Source organism: Manis javanica, chromosome 16 (assembly GCF_040802235.1).
Source record: "Manis javanica isolate MJ-LG chromosome 16, MJ_LKY, whole genome shotgun sequence".
Lineage (NCBI taxonomy): Eukaryota > Metazoa > Chordata > Mammalia > Pholidota > Manidae > Manis > Manis javanica.
This window is the reverse complement of record NC_133171.1, coordinates 28126846-28150596: the sequence shown is the minus strand read 5'-3', so window position 1 is coordinate 28150596 and position 23751 is coordinate 28126846. Positions and strand designations below refer to the sequence as shown.

Sequence of the window (23751 nt, the reverse complement as noted above, 5' to 3'; positions counted from 1 at the left end):
ATTTTAGAGTTTAAAGAGACCGTCCTGATCATTTTTCCAGAATCCTCTTTTGCAGAGAAAGGAAGCAGGTCAAAGAACAAGTGTGATACTCTGAAATAGGAGCTGCATCTGCTGGTTGCCCATTTATTTGTCCACCCATCTACATTCAACTTCAGCCTACGTTTTCATTAAACTGTCCTAATTGTCTTGAGGTATATGAAACCCTGCTTTGAAAAAGCTAATCATTTTTATTTCTCTCTAGAGATACTAGTTAGGTTCAGTACTAATAAAAATAACCTATAGAAGCAAGTTTAAATATATGTTAGTTGATTATAAGGATAATTTATATCCTAGAAAATTACTGAAAATATTTTCCTTGTGTATTCATTTACCCCTGAAAAATAAGGTAAAATATTAGAGGAATAGTTAAAATGACATTATAGTTATTTTTAGAAATTATTATAAACATCATATGTAAGTCTCAGTAGAATCACTTTCATTAAGAAAGTCAGTTTTGATATTTCTTTCAGTAAATACATATACAATGATCCTGCTTTAAGCCAAAATAATCTGCAATAACTCTAGAAATGTGGCAATAGATAAATGGTGAAACACAACTCGGACTTTTTCCTTTGATATTCATAGATTCCAAAGAATTCCATATGAAAATAACAGATAAGTTAAAAAGTATAAGATGCAGAGGAAATCCTTCTGTCTTACTTCCTGGCGCAAAGAGTAAAACTTGAGACCATGTGATTCAATTGAATGTAATTTAAGTGAGATAAAGATGTGTCAGAATTATCCAGATTACTTACTACTTATATATTGATTTTAGTCAAGGAGCCATTTATCTACTCTTTTTTAACCTTCAATTGGAGTGTAGAATATACAAATTATTTTATGGAGTATCTTATTAAAATATTTCTTTCAGTAAATGTGCATATAGTGATACTGCTTTAAGTTAAATTATTCTGTACTACAGTGTTACAGTAAATGACGATGCACTTTGGGAGGTTGAAAAGTACCATATGGGTATTTGCTTTCGTGAAGAAAGCATATAGGAATGATTTTTCTTTAAACTATAAATAAATGCATAATATAATATATGTAATACAATATAGATAATATATATACTAAGGTAATATCTATTAAAAATAGCATATGCAGAAGTACCACTCTTTTTTACAGTATAGACTTCCTTATAAAACACGTTTCCTGTAAACCTTTGGACAACTGAAAACTGCTGTAGTTTCAAACAGTTTGGACCCACTGGTCTAAACATGTACTCACCCTGCAGTAATTTGGGACTGGCCAGCGTTCTGTGTGTGGTTCTGATTCTGTAACTAATGGGGCTACCCCCATCCACCGGTTACCCGAGCTCAGGGGCTGCCAGTGGGCAATCCATCAGACCTCATCTCCATGCCCCATAACCATCATAAATAGTCTTCTATGGACAATTGCAATGGCTTCCTGACAGTTTATGGCTGCCTCTGCTTCTGTTTTCCTATGGCCTGCTCTCCATTCTTCAATAAGAGTAGTCCGTCTAAAAGTCAAATCAAACCGTGATTCCTCACTCACTGCCTCCTAAAACCTTTCAAAGGTTTTACATGTAATCAGATAGAGATACTTCCCAGGGTTCTTTGTAAGGCGTATGAGAGGCTTCCTGGGGACCTGATTCCCTCCCTGCTCAATCTCTTCAGGACGATCTCCTTCTCTCCTCTTTGTACTTTATATTCCATTAATACTTAGCAACTCCTTGTACCCAGCTCTGATGAGTCCTTTGTCTCAGATCTCCATATCCTCTGACCACACGTTTCTAAAGTTCTTAGATCACTATTGAGAAGGATCATTTTCCCTTCTGAAGAATTTGGCTTCCCTTCACTAGGCAACTCATTCATTTCTACCCTTCCAGGGAAACCTGAAAGACAAGTCCATTGTCATTTCCAGAACAGCGTTGCTCTCCATTGGGAAATCTCTTCAAAGTATGCTCTGCCTGCAGAAGGTCATTCTGCTTGTCAGAAAGCTTGGCAGGAAAGCAACCAAGCCCTGTTCTTCTTAAGAAAATACAGATATACTTCATCCAGGGGCAGTTCAGTTTACTTTCTTATATTTGTGACTCCCTACAGTCTTATTGGGAAGTTCAGCAATAAGATTATTGAAATCTTATAGTGTGAGAGTTTTAGTCATCTGAAAAAATTATTAGAATTTAGAGTAAATACTTAATTTTGCCATTGATGTGTTAATATGCTAAGTTAAATTCTGATACAGGTCAACAAGACGCACAACTACTAGTTTACTATTGGAAGTAGAATTACATTTATCATTTATGTGCTTCTATATTTATTTTCCTCATTACTAACAAATAAAATATTTTTCAAGCAAGTCCTTACTGATAATTTATAAAAAGTCAATAGTTATCTCAAAAAGAGATGAGGTTATAAAATGCAGTTGGATAATATGTAATCAATATTAACAAATAATTCCTACACAATGACACACATTGATGATTTCTTACATGGAATGGCACATCCAATTTACTAACATTTACTAAAGGCAGACACAATAAGTTTAAAAATGATAATTTAAAAGTTTATACCTCAGATTTCCTAGAAGCATTCTAAATAAGTGTTTTATCATACAGTTTTCAAATACATGTTTGAGGAGATCTAAAAAAAAGTCCACCATTACATGTAATTATTTCAAAGTTTCTATTTGGAATAAAGATCAAAACATAGCATCATTGTTTAGGAGTATATACACTAAATATATTTGATAATCACTTCTATATTTTGTGTTTTATAATTTAATAACTTACAAAACCCCTGAACATTTTAAACTTTTCTACAAACAAATGAACACTATATGACTTTGACTATTCTATGTTTTGTGCATTTTTAGAAGTGGCATAAAATTACCCATCTACTTAACAGAGTTACGGCCAACTATCTATAGTGTTTTGAAAACCAAGATTCCATTCTGTTATTGTAAGAAATAGCAACTTGATCCCTCTAACCAGGTATCTAACTGTAGTAATGGAACCGAGAAATAATTAGAATGAAAGAATATCAATTAACCTCTTAAATTTTAAGGATGAATTTATCAGACTCCTGCTATTTCTTAATGGGTCTTAATTTTATTTTAAATATATGTTCATTTTTAATTGTCTCAAAATTTATTTTATTTAAATATTTCCTGGTATTTCTTAATTTATTATGTAACTTATTTTTTAATTCTTTGGAAGTTGTTTTCTATCCATTTATCCTTTCATGTTTAATTCTTTGGGAAAAAAATTGGTATATTTAGAACAGTTGAAAGTATTTTTTAATCAACATCCTTCAGAATTTCAAATAATAATGTCTTATTATGAAATTCCTTGTTACTTATAGTTCATGCCAGTTCTAGAAATGCGTTTGATAAGACAGATTCCAGTCTTGCCCCTTATCAGCTCTATCTTTTCATAAGGCACCTGACTATAGTTGTTGAGTAAGAGAATACAATATTTAAGTCTGAACACGTTTCAAAAATACTTTAAAAAAAGATCTCAGAAAACACAAAGATATCATAGTGACTGCTGATTTGAGCTGCTCTTCACTATCTAAATATCTCCCAGTTATAATATGCACAAAACAATCCACACGTAAAATGATTTTACCACTTATTTGCTCTTATTTCCAATAAGCCTAAAAATGAACAAATTCAAAAAGTTATGCTCCTGACTACATATGAACTTAGAATGCATTAGATATAATAATCCTATTTCAGAAAATATCTGGTTGCTACCTCACAGAATTTATTTGTCCATACCACCATAATCCAGCCAGATGATAAATTCTTTCTTCTGCCAAGAAATTATGCACTTAGTATTTCTTAACTGTTATGCTGTAACAAATGGCCTGTTTCTTCAAATGACCAGTTGCAAGACTTAAAAGATGTATTTTCTCTTTGGAAACTTACGGCAAGTCATTGTAGTCAAGGGTAATAATGTTATTTAGGAAATTAATATGAAAAGTGAACCTTGAGAGTACCTTAATATTTTGATTAAAATAGACCATTTAAAATATTTCAAAGGATCAGGCCATGTTTATGGGATTCTCTTGAACTATGAGCTTTAGAATACAAAACACTATTTTTTATTATCTTTGTAATTTTTGGTACCTAACACATTAAGTAATTAATAAATGTTTATTGATAAAAATTAAGCTTTATTTTAGGGTGCTGTATTCTTTTTTTTTAAGTTTAAGTTCTAAGAAAAGTAATACTTCTTTTAATAATAACCTGAGTATACTTATGGATAATAAACCTTGACAAAAGAAATGGTGACCATTATAATTATACATAACTAACTTTCAAATACTTTGCTAAGAATCTTATTTTTCCCCATCAAACTGTTCACCAAGCTAGTTAAAGAAATGGTTCTAGACATCTAGACACTTGAGTTTTGGAGAAGCAATTCTTAACATGCAATTTACTTATGTAAATATTAAACCCCAACTCTGTGCAGGCAGGAGGTGATTTTAAAACTCATAGGCCATACTGCCTTCCCATAGAAATTTATGATCTAGAAGGAGGAACGAAATACTTAATCTAATAATTAAAATGAAAGACATTATTGATACAAAACAAAATAGAAGTCAAAGAAGGCAGGGCTGCCGCTGGTGGGTTGAGTAAGAAATAGCTTGTGGAGGTGGTGCCCCTGGAGTTGGACTTGGAGAGGGTGCAGCTGCACAGGGGATTCAGATGGAGGAAAATAAGAGAAAGGGTGCAGGGGTTCAACCATACAAAAAGCAATGCAAGTTGGCCATAGAGTATAAGTGGGACATAACTTTGAGGGTTTGTTGAAAACTAGTAACGGCCCAGGCTGGTTTCTGTGGAAATACAAAGGAACGTCAGCTAACAATGTGAAAAGTTGGTGTGTATAGTGCGAAATAGATTATAGTCACATCTGGTATCAGCTGGCATGATGTTGTGCTTGTCTGTACATTGGAAATTGAACACATGATAAAATAACAAATTGATATACATGTGTTTTAACTTTTTAATGACTCTAATTTTACATTATTATAATCCTTGATTTCCAAACAAAAATTTCATAACTGACAATTGACTATCAAGAGTCAGTTTTCAAGTCTATTTGTTTCTTAATGATCTACTTATATATTCCTGGATGGGGGAATAGAAGACATAAAACCATATTTAAAACAATAGATTTTTAAGACTTTTTCTTTCATGTAACTTTGACTGTATCTCACTTCCAGAGACTGCTGGTTTTTATGGAGAAGCTCAGTGAAAGTATATGGGACGACGTGCCTTAACATGGAAGTCATCTCCAATCATTTGAGTTTCATACATGAACACAGTTATTTACCCACCACTTCATTGATACCGTCAGCATAAAGATATAGGAAATGACCCTGTATTTTCATAAGCCATGCACCATACATACCTACCCAGTATTATGCTGTACTTTACTCATTTGATTTCATAACTTGCTTTTCATTGCTTTCACCAAAGCAGATCATCTTTTTATTTGGTTATGCTATTTTTCTTGTGTAACTAATGTAGTATTTTATCGTGGCCAACTTAGAATCATTTGACTGTAAACCAACAACCATGAAGAACTTACTTTATTCAGAAAGCATAATATGCTAAAAATTTACCTCAACCCACTTTCACAACATAAAAATAACAATAGTAACAATAATAGCTTGTTTTGTCCTAAGTTTGGGTAATCTAATTGGCCTTTATTTACATTAGAAATAAAGAAGATAATATCATCCTGAAAGAGACATGTATTTTGAAAATATCCCATTATGAGGTATGGATGGAACCAGAACATCTGTTGTTAAACCTTATCATTGATAACAACCCAACAACAATTGTTTTACAAACACTTGGCAAAAAACATTGGCAAAAGAAACTTTAGATAAGTGTTCACATGTTTCACTTACAAATTCAGATTGTTTGTGGTCTGAAATAGTCAGTCAGGAGCATTCAAAAAATACCACCATAGTGTTGTTTTTCCATCTGAGAAAAAGAAATAAATAGTTAGCATGTCTTTTTTTATGGCATTTTAGACATAGCATGACTTCATATTATTCTTACTTTCTCAAAGTAATTTTTTGGATACATTATATTGACAGCAATAACCAAAAATTTCGTTTTAAATTTTGGTTATGCAAAACATGTAGTCAAGTCCATTAGATGATTAAAGAATTTCTTAAATACCATGACCCATGATATCAACACTAATGCTCACGAAACATTGATTATTGGTGATAAGTAGAAGTGACTACAATGAAGAATACTGAAATTTAATTTGTATTTTACATGTGTGAGAGAGATTTAAATCATATTCCAGTTAATAATATGAAATAGTTCACTCAAGTACTAATAACTGTTTTAAAAACTAAGCATTTTGTGTTTAAATTTCAGAAACCATTCAATGTTGAATTTAAAATTATCTCAGCAGGGTCCATCGACATATTCAGACTCCTAAATTTCAAGATCACAGTCCCTGTATAAATAAACCATTTTTCCTTAGGAATCAGATTGCAGATTATTATCATGCAACCACTGAGTTGAAGAATTATTAACCTTCTAGAACAGGTTAATAAAGTCCTAAGTGGTTAAGAAGTTGCAGGCACAGAATAATTTCTTTAGGTATCCTCTGCCTTCCCAGTGCCAAATCTACCTTAGTGTGAGCATCAAAACCCCAGTTTATTTATATAAACATATGCTTTGAATTAAATGCCTCAAAGTGTTAGACACACACACATCCCACATGCACACACTTCAAATGATGAATTCAAGAAGACAAAAGGTAAAGCATACTGTTAATAAAAATCACTACTAAATTACCTTTGCTATTTCAGATCCAGAAAGATTTCAGTGATATACAATATTTTAATATATTGGAGAGTGCATAGAGTCTAGATACAGACTTCCCAAATAGTTTCCAAAATCATTAAATTACACATGATTGGATGCTTCTTATTAACATGTGGAAACATGGTTTAGGCAGCACATACTGTACACATAGATGAATGGACTGAAACGATGCTGCCAGTAATGGAAAATAGTGATGGATTTTACAAGATTTAACCAACTGACATTTTATGGAAATTTCCATTTCCTGCCTTGGATTTTGTCTAAACTGACAAAAAAACAAACACACATTTAGATTTCTCAAATTACTCATGGGATGCTCTCGGGTAGAATACCTGCAAAGAATTTCTGACAAATCAATCTGTCAGATGCCATACTTCAATATGTGTAATATGTGGGGATTTGTCAGGGTGGACAAAAATGTGCGCTCATCTCTCCTCCTTGCATAAAAGACAAAAGTTGGTATAATTAGTGTATACAATATACATTGAGGAATTGCACTAAATTGTAATATTTTAGTAGAAGATTAATGATTGATGGGGAAAGACAAAGCGATAGGATGGAGAAATTATCCATTCATAAATTTTAACATTATTACTGCTGGCAAGACTTAGTAAGACCATGTTTTACCCAATCATCTTTGTTATCTAAGAAAGACCTGGTCTTAAGGGCCCAACAACTTTCTTGATGTAACAAGACAGAGCAAGAATTCCCTGACCCTCAGAAATTCCTCTACCTACACTCCTAAGGGCCAGAACTACTACCCCATACGTAAGGCTTTGGTTTTATTAGAAATATTTTACAGTAACAGCACAATAAGCGTGGACTCTTGCAGAATTCTAAGCCTATGGATTTTGAAGATATATTACATGGAATCTATTCTTTGGTTTGATTTATTTTTTCCCTCTATTTGTTTCTCAATTAGGCTCTGAGCTTTCACCTTTCCTGGGAGGTTTACCATTAAAAGATTAGATAACAGAGACCTGGAGTCATTTTCTTTTTTAAATAAAACTTTTAAAAGAAAGAACATTTTTACATATGGTTAGAAAAGGGCTGAGGAATTATTTGGGAACAGAGCAGAAGAGACTGAGAATGACTTCAGCCATCATTTTCTATGAGCTTTTGAGGAGACCAAGGGCAGCCTCATCTTTGGGAAAACAGTCCATTAAGTGAATGCTTACCTTAGGAAAGCTAGGTCACAAGATTACCCAGTCCTCAAGAAAGGTGCTGAAAAACCTATGGGGGGTGATTACCATGCCACAAAGCACTACTGTTACATAGTCAGGATTTTATCTGGAAAACAACAGTTAACACTGTGGTTGTATTTTTTCTGACATGTTGCCTCAAAACATTATCAGAAAGAAAAAGAGTACACTATTTCTGTTAATTAAGCTGACTTCAAACCTGATGTGTCATTTTATTGACTGTTGCTGTTTCTTGAAACCTTATTCTTGTTTATAGGTTTTCTTAACTTGAGTTTAGAAGTATTCCAAGTAGATTAGCCTAGCAAATTTAGAATTGTAAATTTAATCAGTAACTTCTAGGTATGTGTAGGAACATATTGCATGAGACAGTAATGTAATTTGTGAGAAATGTCTACACACAAGCTTTCATATACCTTTATTCTGTCTTTAGAATTTGGAATGATGGGAGATCATACAATTAAAAGTCAGCGACCTCGATCTGTTCATGAAAAAAGGGTCCCTCAGGAACAAGCTGATGCTGCTAAATTTATGGCACAAACTGGTAATACGTTAGTTACATTTTTCTATTTATTGTTGTTAATTTAATGAAACCACTGCATGTTTTCATAATCTTTTGCTGCACATTTGTCAGTTTTTGGAGCTGATATTTTTTTGAGCCATTTTTTTTTTTGTCACCAGTTAAAGTCCATAAATGAAGTAGCTGTGAATTGAAAAATGCACGAAAAATGTGTAAGATTTATTTTGTTTTCAGTATGGAACGTTTAGAATATATATATTATAATATATACATGTTATTATTTACTGATGTTAATTAACTATTTAAAAAGTATCATGAAAGTTTTAAAGAAAATCAACAGTTATTTCATCAATAATTGATTATTATAGGACTTTTCCAAATTACAATTTTAAATAGGACTTTAGATAGAATTTAACAAATTTAATATGTTGAATATTTTTTCAATGTCATGTGTCATGTATTATATTGATCAAGTATATAAAAATTAGAACCACTTTTAAGAATTCAATGTTTTTGATTTGAAAAGAAAATTTTATTATATAAGCTAAAAAATAAAAAGTTAACAGTAAGCTGTAATATGCTCCAAATAATTAAATATCAACAAAAATTACTTTCTGGTTTATAAAATATTTAATCCTAAATTAATTAGGTTATTTTAAATACCTTCTTTCCCCCAAAAAAATATTTATAGATGAAAGCAAATAAACGCATTTATATTTTGGCTCACCCAAACAAATGGGCTATAATTCTATCTGTTTGCATTGCATGCAGTACATGCTTAGATGAAAATGGGTTTAAACTATATAGTGAAAGTTTTCAGCTGTCATTTTTATTTTGGGAAATTACAGACTAACAGTTTTATCTATGTCTTATACATTCCAATCTAGATGATCTATTTTACTGTTAATATGGAAGTTTCAAATACTTGACCAGCTTTTGACATGACATTGACTGATTTTGATGAAATTCCCTTAAAGAATGATTCCCTTCTTTCATGTTTTCTTAGGATAATATTTTTCATAATGCTAGATTTGAATCTACAATCTAAATATATTCTTAATGAATTGTACTATTGGTAATGGGTGAGTAGTAGAGTTAAATACATTAGTTGAAAATAGGTTAAAAAAGTCAAGAATTCTCAGAACAGGAATAATGGTTACAGTAAATTCTACATTGAGAACATACTTTTAGCTTTTTTTTTAAATACATATTGCAGTCAAATCCAGAAATGAAGAAAATTTGCTTATCCGGATTGCTTTTGGTGTACCTTCTTGTTTAAGGAAGGTAATTTATATTTTTACTACTTGCTTAAATGAGTCCAAATGTGCATTACCAGATTTAGGCAAATTTTCACATTTCTAAATGTTTTTTTCCCCCTTACAGGGAGCTAAAAGTCTCTGCCATTGACCTGGGATAAGAGACATTTGACTCTAGAGGCACAGGGCATAGATTTTCCTCACCCTCCTTCAGGTGCCATCTCACAGGGCATTCCTGTAAGATTGTAGGTGTCTTTCCTTTTTTTCCAAAAGAGGTGACTGACATTGGTTTACTGAAATTCCTTAAACTGGAATCACTTAGGAGTGAAATAGTGAACCACAGTTTTAAATTTCCAATAATGTAGTGCAGTTAGCTTATGCATAAATATGCATTTTGGCAAGGAATTTTTATATAAATTCAGTTTTTGAATTTGCCTGTTATACATACCAAGAAAACTTATAATTTTCAGTTAAAACACTTTTTTGAAAATTCAAATCACAAGGAACATTACATTTTCTCAGTAAGAAATTACTAATTTTGTTTTCATTTACACATTCTTTTTCAGCCATTGTTTTGTACTTAATACATAACAACACATTATTTGGTAAAGTAGATGCAATACTTATTAAATAGACCCATGAGGAGCTTTAAAACCATTTTCCCAAATTGTTAACAGTAACTAAGAAAAGGCAATGAACTTAAAAATTAAAGTTCTGAAAATATTGCTTGGATGTTTGAATTGATGAATACTAAATACTTATTTTTTTTCATTTTAAACCAAAGATAGGATAAGAAAGTATAAATGAACATATAAGACTTTCTTTAAATTTAAATTTAAAAGACTGAAAAACCACATTATTAAGTAGTTTTAAAAATATATAATTTGACTGTAGGCAGTTATACAGGTAAAATAAGAGGGTTTTTATTTTTTCCTAAATATTTTCTCAGATTATATTTTCTTTAGGTATCAAGTTAGTCTGAGTAAATAAAGCTAAGTGTCACACAATAAGCATTTCAAAAATTAAATTTTACTTGTCTTTCTAACCAAGATAGAGGTGTTGTATATAAATAATGATAAACATTTGCTAACATTAATTTGAGAACAAAAAATAATGCAATAGAGGAAAAATAAAATAAGGAAAGACAACATATCTATTTGTATATTAGTTGTGAGGGAAAACAAAGCAAAAGCTATCAAACATTTTAATGTAGGAATTGCTTCACAAAACACATAACCTGGCCTCTTTAATCAATATAATCAGAAAACCCTGTATTTAAAAACAAGCTTTCTATAAAGTCAAATTGTGAGTGGAAGATTATTTTCACAAGTAACATTTGGTAAACTAATATCACTTTATCAAAATAGGTTGATCATTTTGGTCAGTCCAATAACTGAGAAACACTAGTTTGAACATAAATGGAAAAAGCTTCAATAGCCTAGGACACAGTCTATATTTATGGTAAAGGGAAATGAAATGAATTAACATGTTACAGTTATTTAATATAAACATCTAAATTAAATGCCAGTAAGATGGCTTAAGACATCTTAATTATACCTACTGATGCTTTTAAACATCATGGTCATGAAATGATTTTATAAACATGCTTAGAAAAGTATTCTTATTTCAGTGGGGAGCATAGCCTATGTTGGTAATATGTGGCACATTACTCACAAAAGAAATATAAAATTAAAAAACGTATTTCTAATTTCATGATTTTAACATACTAGCAAAATATTATATTAATAATTTGCTTAGAATTTAAAATACACTCCCATACATTATCTCATTTAATCCTCACAAACTGATTTTTGAGGTAGATATATTACCCACTTTATTGAGAGTTTCAGAGAAAATAAAGTGACGTTCTCAAAGTCACAGTACTGATATTCTGCAGCTTTCCATCCAACACTGGTCTTAGGACTTTAATTTCAGTCTTTCCAGTTTCCTTTCATGGTTTGTAGGATAAAATAGCCTCTACAGTGCCTTAGATACTGTAGCATTCTACATGATGCTTAATGTGCCTTCTCAGTTACAATTTAGAGAACTAGATTAGTTTGTGCTATTTCCAAAGACACACATTGTAAAAAGAGTATGTTTTGTATTACACTTCACTATTTTAATATCAGTGTGTTTTTTTTAATGTTTCTTCTAAAATACATTAGCTGTTTCTCACAACGACCTAATGTGCCTGACTAGAATAGCCTTCACACCTTTTGCAATGAAGAAGTGCCAAAATGAAAATTGTAACTATTTAGTGGACATGTCACTTGGAACCATAGCATTTGAGATATAACGAGGTTGCTTTGGTAGGCAGACCAGTATTGGTGTGGCAAAATTTGATTCAGAGTTTGAAAGCCAATACATACTTTATTCATTTATTCATTTTGCTTTTGACCAACAAAATGAGCCATCAGTTTGAGAAGAGTGAGGCAGGCCAGTTCTCAGCACTAGTTACTCATCTGCTACGACCCAGGGATCACTGTTCAGCCCGTTCAGTGTTGTAGTGTAACACATTCAGGAGCAGCCCCAGTTTATAAGTATTTGTACAGAAATACATTTAAACCTGGATCTCATCTTAATTCATTGTTCAATTTATTTTAAACATTTTTCCTGCCATCATAACAATGCAAGGTAAGAGAAAGACTGCTTTTGTGGTAAAATAAAACTAATTTTATTCATAACCTTTATCATTTTGCTTATTATAGAATTCATATTGTTCAAGTTTTCTGGCTTTTAATGAGTAACGTACAACCATAATATTTTTATGTCAATCTTGTAACAAACACAGGTTGAAATAGCAAAAGAAAACAGTTTGCATTATATTTTTCCTAACTTAAAGATTAAATTTTTTATTTCTACATATATGTGTGTATATATACATATATGTGTAGATACCTTTTGCCCATTATTACTGGGTTTTTGTCTTACTTTTGGTTTCTAGAAAAATAATTTTTAACTTTTTATAGACTCTTCTTTAATGTAAAAGAACAAATAAAGAGGCATGGCTTTAGATATTATTCAAATTGTCATCCAGTAACTTTTTTATGAATTATCTACATATAAGTTGATAAAGGCAAAAAAAATCCTGAAATAATCAATAGTGAACTGTAGCATATTTCCAGGACAAACACAGATCACAGCACTGAGAAGAAATGCTACTTGATGCCACCCCAGTCACCATGGCTTGTGCCCTAATGATACGTAGCCAGTTATCAATGCCGTAATTTATGCCTCTGGGTGCATAGTGCAGACCAATACAAGAGCAAATGCTTCGTTATGAAGCTACCCCAAGGGTTAGTGCACCTCTGTTTGTCTGTGAACTAGTTGTTATGGGTCTTCAAGGAGAAAAGAAACTTACACCAGATGTAAATTCAACTACTTTATCAAGCACATGTTTTATTCCATCTTTATTTTTTTTCTCAGCAAAGGGATCAGCAAACTGAAATACATGCTGGTCCAAACTCCTTCAGGCCTAAAGGACCAGCCTGTGGACCAGCTGCCTTGAGTAGCACAGAGAGTTCCTAAATCACTTACTAGCTTTTCAAAGAAAAGATGGACAAGTGGATTATCATATTCTTTCCTCTGAAATCTATTCCAAAGGCAAATTCTAAACAGAACCTATAAAATAAAAATTGCTCCTTAATTTACATCATCAGTGATACAAAGTTTTCAGAAACACTTCACCTGAAAACCTTTTCAACAGCTAAATGGTGTTAATTTAATAATTCCTGCTACTGATATAAATGACCCAACTTCATATTTGGGGAAAAGCAATTACATATTTTCAAATCAGTGTGAAAAATCTCTACTGAACATGGTGTCAGAGTAGAATTAGAAGCCTGCTGAACTAACTGGTCTTAGGAATTCTTGACTTTATTTCCTTCGGACATGACTTTAGAAAATAATAGAATTTAGATAGAGCTTCAGTGTGGTGCTAACTCCAAAAGAATTAGTGAATTCCGACATTCACTGACTTGTTTAGGGCCTTATTTTTAATTAAAATTTGCCATCTTAAATTAACAGAATCATAGAGGAATGTTCCTTCATTTTGAGTCAAAATTACTCCTCTGCCCTAGATCATGGGGGAAATTGTGAGCAGAAAAGTTTGGTGTTTTTTTCTTTTGTTTTTAACAATCATCACAAAATAAATAGCTGTCATAGAATGAAAAAGTAGGAATTGCACTAGGAAGAAATTATAAATAAGTGTCAATGTTCAACACAATAAACATCAGATATGCCCAGACTCCCAGGGCCCCACCTCATCCAGCATTAGAAAGGAGGTCACGCATAAAGCATTAAGGAAAGACACATCAATATATTCCTTCCCACCAAAACCAGAGTAAGTTGAGCAATACATTTTGCTTCCTCTCCTGTCAAATTACAAAGCCATAGATTGGCTTGTAGAGAATTGCTTCAACAATTATTCTTGTGAAAAAAATGCTAACTGGTTCCTTCGTAGGGTCCACAGCGCAATGGATTTGTGAAGGGTAGTTTTGTGAACAGGGTTATAGAAAAGCTGGACCTTGCATCAGTGTAATGTGCATCTCTAAATTTATTTTTCCTCTGAAATGTTTTCGAGAACCTTTTGATGTACTGTCCTATTTTTTTTTACATTTAAATTATCCTTGCATGTCAGAGTGTCACGTTTGGTAACATGCTGCATAGATGAATATTCAAGACAGTATTTCACGTGTATTTGTTGTCTTGTACGCAGGTGAATCTGGTGTGGAAGAGTGGTCCCAGTGGAGCGCATGCTCAGTTACTTGTGGTCAAGGGTCGCAGGTGCGAACCAGAACTTGTGTATCACCTTACGGGACACACTGCAGCGGCCCGTTAAGAGAATCAAGGGTTTGCAATAACACTGCCCTCTGTCCAGGTAGTGTTAGCAGCAAATACAACTGTGGATGTTATTGAATTGTGTCATGCTACGCATTTGGAGCAATTTGTTATGTTCGTATGAACTGGGGATAGCCATTTTAATTAGAGCGGATAAGTGTATTCTTATTCAACTGTGAAGTTTTATCATGTATGTGGTTATTTCTACTCTAAGAGCAGTCAAGAAATTATATAAGGGACTCCCCTGCCCACTGGAACTCTAAGCCTGAAATTTCTGTATCTGCTTCTAATCGTATTTAAGGTTCAAATATTTTCCTTTATTTTAGACAGTGAACATACGCAATCGAATGTCTGAGAAATAATGGAACCTGCCAGTGTACTGGAAATAGGCTCTGTAGCCATTGTTTGAGGCAGTGGCTGATGTGTTCCTTAAGACAGTCACTGTTTTCCTGTCGTTTATTTGACCCTTACCAAAGGCAGCAGTGCCCCTAAGCAGAGGGCTTTCTGTTAAAAAGTCTGTTAAAAGACTCTTTATTTCATTCAAGCGACTGCCTTCACTAGAGCCATTCACTACTTTATAAACTTAAAGTCATTAATGGAAAAAAAATTAATGTTAAGTGGAGCGCAGCACAATGGCATGCCCACATAGGGTCAGATTTTCCATGTTACGGTTCTCAGTTGATGCCTGTATGCATATAAGAGGCATTTCTCTCCCTGAGACCACTGACTTTCATTTATAAATAAGTACTCAAAGAAATCTGGGCTTTCTTTCAAGAAGTCCAGAGCACATGATATTGTGAACTGCCAGGTTTATATTTTTGTTCAATCACTGGTTGGTGGTTGATGCAAATTTATTGACCTTTGTAATTGACACTGGACCTGGATTATGGCCTTTCCAGAGGTCTCCAGAAGTGGGTAGACATGAAGAAAGAAGCTGGTATTGTCTTTCATCTGTTAAATTGTGCTTAAAAGTTTTCTGGTGAGTTCCATTTCCAGAGATGACTGATTCTGCAATTGTTAAAAGCAGGAGTAGAGAGTGGGTGGCATGGGGGAAGGGCAGAGATAATTCCAATTTCCCAGCAGAATGGTCAAGGGCAACTCTTTAAAGACAGCCTGGAGGAGTTGCTGTTTACTAGGTACAGTTTGATTTGCAAGATAAAAAAAAAAAACTGCAGGTCTGTTTCACAATAATGTGAATATACTTAACATTACTGTGATAGATTTTACATCATGTATTCTTAATCACAATGCAAGAAAAGACAATCTGGAAGAAATTAAAAGGAAAGGAAGTGGTGGGAAGAATGCAGAGGCAGGCTCATGCCAGGAGGTGGGAGATCTCTTTAGAACAGAACGGGAAGCTCCGAAGCAGCAGCACACGGTAGAATTAAAAGCTGACCAGGGCAGAAAGCTGTGAGGAAGGAAGACAGAACTGGCAGGAGAAGAGCGGTGATTGGAAAAATCAGTGATAGGCAGCAGGAATTAGACTAGGTGGGTAAGAACATCAAGTGAAAAGTACATAGATTCAGAGGCAAAAAGTGTTTAAAAAGGTCATGGAGAGGGAAAGACAATGAAAAAAATGACAGAATTAGGGGTCATAAAGCAAACAGACTGGGTACATTAGACAAGAGAATCAAATAAAAGCAGTAAGGAGCTAGAGATTTTAGGAATTCTAAAATTTCTGAATTTTATAGGTGAAATGGCCTCATGATTAAATGCTTCTGGATTGTCAGCTGGGTGTGAGTAGGGAGTTTTCCAGGCTAAAACTGGCCCCTATTTATAGCATTTATATTAAGGGTTCCAGGATCAAGTTCCCTATTCTGAGCAATGAAAAAAAATATCAGAGGAGAGTTAAGATGTAGATGATAGATAAATTTGTCTTATCAGCATTTTTTTGAATAGGCAAGATTCTTTCAACATACAAGGATAAAGTCTACTGGCAAATGCATCCCCAGACGGAAGTCTGAGCGCTGAAGTGTTTTCCACGGTCCTGCATTCAGTGCTTCCTTTCCAGGCCCCAGTTACATACATTCATATGGCTGATACATGGAAATCTCCCTCTTTCTGCCAGAGATCGCTGATCAGCCCCTTCACAGGGCACAGAGAGCATCTGTAGTGGCCCAAGTGCTCTCCCTTGTCCTCTGGGTCTGATGTCCAGAAAATTGAATAATATTCTATGATTACAAAGGTTTTTCCCAGTTTCTTAAATCTCTTACTATTATACCTACTAAACAAGTACATACTAATTTCTAGTTCCTTCTCACCTTCCTATACATATGGGTTTGTCTTTCTAAATTTCATTAAATGGTACTTATGATAAGAGAATATATCTTTTAATGATTGGTATAGTTCAGATATTTAATTAAAGAGAATGAAAAGAGTTTTGTTGATTTCTTTTTAATTTTCCAAACATGAAGAGTAACTTAGCAACTTCATTATTTTAAAAACATTGAATAAATATCCCACCATAAGAAACTGGAATGTTTCTCTGATGATTATTGCACTTGTTATGAAATATTGTGTGATCGATATTTTGTTCAGTTATTTGCCAAATATTTTTTGATACATATATCATGAAAACAGTGACAGAAAGTGAATTAAAAAAACTTAAAAATAACTTTATAGATAGTGTAAATATCTTTCTAAAACAATACTTTAAATTTGCAAGAAGAAAATTAGCTTAGAAATCAATCATTTATTCGTGACACTGTAGATATTCAGGTGTTTTCACCATTTAATTCATGAAAATGACACAGGACAAGCTGAATATTAAAGTCACATTCCACAAAACATGTGGAAAGACAGAATTAGAACTTATATTTATTTCTATGGTTAAAGGCTAATCAATAGTGTTATAAATTTGTTATCCACCCATGTTATTCAAATTTCAAAAGAAGGGTTTTCTTTATTAAACTGCATAATGCATTACCTCACTGCAGATCCTAAGATATCCAGCCATTTGGAAAACCGCTTCTTGATACAGTCTCTTTAAAACTGTTAGTACTGAGAGCAGAAAATGATAAGGATAAACAGAGTAAATTGAGAAAAATAGAGAGCTACAATAAATTATTTATTTACTGTTCTGGTTTCTGACTTTGAGTTTTATTATCTTTTCCAGTGTTTCTTAAGCTCAATGCTATTGGCATTTTGACATTGATAAATCTTTGTTGTGGGGTTGGCCTAAGCATTTTTGTATGTTTAGCAACATCCCTGCCTCTGCCCATTAAATGCCAATAGCATGCCTCCTTCCCCTGGGCTGTGATAACCAAAAACGTCTTCGAGGTCAACATTGCCCCTGGGTGAAAATCACTGGTCTGCTCTATATGTATTCCAATCCTTTAGAAGTTTATTTAGGCTAAGGAACACTTTCAACATTTTTTTTTTGTAAATATCGTAGTTTTCATGTCTATTTATTTCTTAAGAAGGAACCATTCATTTGAAAGATTTATACATTCCAATCTAAATCATGAAATAATTTGTATGCTTAATTCAAAATCTGGTAGTAGCATAATTTGTGTACTGAATATCCCTTATCTAATCTCTAGACAGCACAAAGCAGAGGTTTAATAATGTAGCTAGTGGCTAAAATGGAAACTATAAAAATTGATTCATGTGGTTTAAATTTCTTAGTTTTATTAGGTTCATTTTTCAAAGGGAATAGACCATTTACAGCTTTTCATACTTGATTGAAAAATAAAAGAATTTATATAACATTTTGCCATTAAAATAAAAATATCTAATTTTTAATATAAAATTTAGGAATAGCATCTTTAAAATTACATGTGCTGTAATTTTCTTAGTCAATAGTATCTAAAATTTTTAAAATTATTAGTATTTTTGTTTTTTTTTCAAATGAAAAAGATATTTTTTGCTTTTTTAAAATTATGTGGCAGATTCATGAAATTTTACAGTGGAACAATGAAGACTGTTAAAAACTAATGAGTAACACTACTTTTTAGAGGATTCCAGCTTCATAATTTAACTAAGCCATCAGGATTAATCAACATTTCTTTGAAATTAATTGAGAAAAACCTGCCAATTGAGCAGGTTCTTTCCCATCTAAGATTGTTCAGTGCATATAGAGCAGTGTGATTTGTAGAAGAAAAAATGAACAGAACCAGTAATATGAATAGCATATAGTCTATTAATATTATATATAGAGAAAAAAGGGGAATAAAAACTTGTTTTAAATGGTGAAAACTTGGTAAGTAAAAATAAATGCAAAATTGATTAAAGGTACATATTTTTGCATAAAAAGTACATTCTTATAAATCACTTTTAAAATATCCTGCTATAATTGATCATATATACCTATCTGCAAATGTAGGTATATATGGGGGGCTTTTTCTTAGAGTTAAATATAGGTACTATTTATTCTTATATCAATGGATACAAATTGACTTTAGGTTTTCCAAACTTAAATGGAAAAAATTGTAAACATTTTAATTTCTCTCACTCTACTCTTTTTCTGTATAGAGTTTCAAAAATATATTTTTCTAGCATGTTTTACAGAATGTTAATGAATTTTACATAGACTGTTACTCAAATTTGGCTATTTTTTCCAATAATTGAATATGTTTTTTCAATATTTGAACAATCAGCTGGGGCAAGTCAGCATAAATAGAAGAGAATGAGGTGCCTCATAATTAAGGTTTCATATATATATTTAAAAGTAGCAACTTGGTCAGCACTTATGCTTGTCAGATTCTAGATATATTTACTCACAGAACTTTGCTGACACTTTATATAGACTTCTGCTTTCCCCTACCAATATTGAGGAGGAAATGAACATTTTTTTGTCATTCTACTATTATAAATTTCTCCCCTTACTCATTTCAGTGGGTGTCATAGCAAACATCTGCTCATGAACTTCTAAGAACATGGTAAGACCAGAGGTTCAACATCAAGGCAGGAGGTTTTGAACCAAAGAGCATATTTGCCAAGTTTCTTTTTATTTGTATTATCCATAGAGTGATGTTACTGTCTCAAATATTAAGAATTGGTGAAATAACAGTGCAAGGAGGGGATCTAAACTTTGAGGCCTAATGGACTTTTTGTGAAAAATGTCAATATCTATTCAGTGATTATTATGAAGGAACACACATTATGTTAATATTTCTGATCAAATTTGAATTAATTATAATGGCACATATGGGGTATTGATGTACCAAGAGTTACTTTAGGCAAAATCTTAATTAGATCATTTGTATTCTCTAGACATTTTTATTAATTAGGATTTCCAGTGCCATCAAGTGACTGGAAGAGGAAAGGCATCTTCTGGCTTCGTATTTGCCACCCATTTTAAAACAGGGTAAAGATAAATCTTATGAGGGAAGATACAGTTTTTGATATTTCCCTCCTATTCAGAAGACAGTGACTTTAAACAGCCACATTTTTATAACAAAAGAAACATTTATTTTCTAAAATGTGAGGTTAAAAAGATGTTTTAAATATGTACCATGAATTTTCAAATTTTGTTTTTCATTTTCAAACATCATAAGTCATTATTCCTGAAACTATGTTGGAAAAACTAAGTTAGCCCTTATCTATTCAAATGCAAATTAAACTCCAGAAGATCACATCTGTCATAAGAAATTTGATTTTCTATACTACCTTAGTTAATATTTGTTCTACTTAAAAATAACTCATGACTATTTTACCATGAGAGAGAGAAGTACGTTTCCATCAAAAAAGGAAATATTTAAACTTGACGATATAAATAACTGTTCAACCACAGAAAAACATACATGGAATTTTACATTATTTTAATGAATTTTGATATTAGGTATTGTATTTTGTGATGAATAAGAATGTGAACTGAGGTTTTTAAAATATCTGCATTCTTGTGTATTTGATGAGTTTATTTTTCCTTAATTGTAGAGAAGAAAAATCTTTGACTTTACCTCTCTGCTTTTGTTGTTGAAGCTTCTTTGCTTTATTACAGTACATGGAGTCTGGGAGGAGTGGTCGCCGTGGAGTTTATGTTCATTTACATGTGGTCGAGGCCAAAGAACGAGAACGAGGGCATGCACCCCCCCGCAGTACGGCGGGCGGCCGTGTGAAGGGCCCGAGACTCATCATAAGCCTTGTAATATTGCTCTCTGCCCAGGTGAGCGTTCTGCATGTGGTAAAATTGGCATCTGTGTATTTTGTGTGTCCCTAGTATATACTGGAGATATTAAGGGCATTAACCTTCATTCATTCATGGGAAATGTGTCCTTCAGTGATTTTTTGTTGCTTAGCATTGCTACCTTCCTTGATTCATAGGCAATGGAGTCTATTTCCTTGACTACCAATCAATGTTCACCTTTATGCATTTCTATAAATATTAATGCTTTCCACTAAGATTTTATTTATGTTTGGCTTTCCCTCCTGGAAAAATTATAAGGAATCCCCAAGATGTGAGATTGACTATTGCCTTCACACCGTAACTAGGCCGACTGGTGTAGAGGCAGCCCCTCCCATGTTAGTCTCTCACACTCATTCAGTTAAGGAATGGTAATGTACAGCTCACCATGTATGAAAATGATAGGTATTTGAGAGGAAATCAAACTTTCTAGATTCGCTGCTAAATGCATAAAATGGTTAGATCATAAATGACATATAATCTTATGTGATTCTAAAGACTACTTTGCTTTTAAATGTATGTATGTTTTCTTAAATTTTCTTTGCTCTAAACTGTTTCAATTCTGTTTTACCTGTCCTTGATAATTTTATCCATTACTACAGAGAAAAGTCTTCATAATGTTGTTATTTAGGTCACTGAAACAGTTTTAACCATAAAACAAATACCTACAAAATGAAAAGACTGGTCTCCAGCTTCAAGGGGTTTGCAATTTATGGGAAAAAATACACACCCACGTAAATGATAACATTTTCCAGGAATAACAAAGGCATGTTCAGAGGAAAAGGTAGATAAGAGTGGCAAATGGCAAAGGCTAAGAAGAATGTCAAAAAATATAAATAATCATTTATCTACTCCTTAGGAGACTTTCTCATTGGCCCGTTTAGTTACATATTCTGCATGTAAGCAACTTAGCTAGGATCCCAGTAATGTGCTCCCAACATGATATCCAATTCACATTCAGCCCATTTGTTTTCTGAAGTCCCAAAGTTAATATCCTATACTATAAAGCAATGTTTCAAGGTTCTTCTGGAAATTTTAAGTATCTAAAACATCTTAAGACTATGAAAAAACTATCAAAATATAGGTAGTGCCACATTCATCTAACATGCTTTATTATTCCCATTTACTTTAGAGAAAGGTTACTACATTCCTGCACTTAGGAACATACATTGAAAGATGCAGTAATTGAATGAGTAATATCATGATTCCAAGAATTTAATGAATTCTGTGAATTATGAATATAACTCATACAATTTAATATTCATGTAATTATGAATATCGGGGAGTCAGAATCATGATTCCTTTTTTGCAAATCACTCCCAGAAAATCCTATTTATGAAATCATTTATGTTCTGTCTTATTTCTGTCTCTCTATAAACATACAGATAGGCACAGAAATAAACAGATGTTTATTTTTGCCCTTCCTTTTTCCCTGGGCAAGATCTGGGCAAGCTTAAACAAATTTTAGAACCTTTTTTAAGTGCTGAGCAGTGACATTTATTGAGTCAAATATAATTCATGCTTTGTCCATGGAGTGTGAAAAATAAAAAATAATAGCTAACTATAGAATCTCTTTTAATAATATTAGTTTTTATTACTGCTTTTACCTCAGTTCATCCCCGTAAGTACAAAGATAAAATGCCACTGGTCAGTTAAAATATAAACCAGATTCCACATAGTTTACTTCCCCATGAACTTTTCTTGGAGTTGAATGCTTGAATATCAGTAGATAGAGATGCTAAATTGTTAAGATTCAGATAAGAAAAATTTAATTTCCTAAGGTGATAAAGTTGTTGCTTTATCTCTCAAGTAGTGACCTCATGAGTTTTCAAGCTACTTTAACAGTATTACAGCATCTTGGAATCACTCTAAGACTATTAAAATTGAATGGCTTCGTTTGCATAGATCTTTAACTTTTGAAATTTATGTTTATATTATTTGTAAATATGGCCTCTCTCATATTGTCTCCTAAGTGAATATTATGGATCCATCTTGAACACTTGATAAATTTATCATGTGTTATTTCTGACTCTTATTTCCATTCTTGAGTTGAGTTGCATCATAAAAGATGTAAAATTCTTACCATATTGGATCCAAATTTCCTTACTCTCTAAAGGAGATTCTAATAGCTATGATATTTAAAAATGTTTTAATACTCTGCCCTAAATTTTGGCAGTATGCATTTAAAATACGTAAGATTTATTTGGTGCAAACATTTGGAGTTCTCCTTAGAACTAGTTCTCTTACAGCTGAACTCAGGTTCTTCACTAAGTATAAAAGCATCGTCAAGTATCAACAAGATGTAAGACCCAACCTAGAAGAATCTGGATAGTCCCTGGGCTAAACAAATTGACAATTTCTTCAGAGGATTCAGCCATAAACATGTGAAAAGTTGAATGCAGTTCTGAAAAACATATAAATCATCTGCCTCAATGAAAGGTGGTCATTCGAGAACTCAGTAGTTTCAACTTACATTTCTCATAGGCATCCTACCTGAGATCCTTAAGACACCATCTTAAGGGATAAAGCTCACATAGGAAGAGCATCAGCAGTGAAGAAAGTAGGCCAACACCTACTTTTGGTTCTCCTTGGTTGGGCTGATGTGAGCTGATGACCAGACCAATTGAAACAACACATTGGGTCTGTACTCACCACCTTCGCGAGATCTGACCGGGTGGGTGTGGTAAGGGAAGGTGACCTTCTAGTGTGGGATCATATCAGAACAGCATTCCAGCATCCTACTTTCAAGAAACACATAAAACCACTCTAATGAAATGGATGTTATGTAGGGATGATGTTTAGTGTTCAAATCAAATAATGAAATGTTTTACTTATGCAAATTGCGATATCAGCCTGTGTAAGTAGATGACATCCTATTTTTTTCAGGTACTTTCCTTAGTCAATGTCCAACTTTCTCCCAGTCTTTTTGAGGTGAGGGTAACCCAT

At 32.8% G+C, this 23751-nt stretch overlaps 1 protein-coding gene across 3 annotated transcripts in view; it reads left to right on the top strand.

The window, feature by feature from the left end:
• The window catches only part of ADGRB3 (adhesion G protein-coupled receptor B3), a 654669-nt gene that overhangs the window by 227083 nt on the left and 403835 nt on the right, over window positions 1-23751 (top strand). For all 3 annotated transcript variants that reach the window (XM_037012618.2, XM_037012617.2, XM_037012616.2), the window contains 3 exons: window positions 8500-8610; window positions 14560-14721; window positions 20623-20787. In XM_037012618.2, coding sequence (XP_036868513.2) covers window positions 8500-8610; window positions 14560-14721; window positions 20623-20787 — 438 coding nt within the window. The remainder of the gene's footprint in view (window positions 1-8499; window positions 8611-14559; window positions 14722-20622; window positions 20788-23751) is intronic.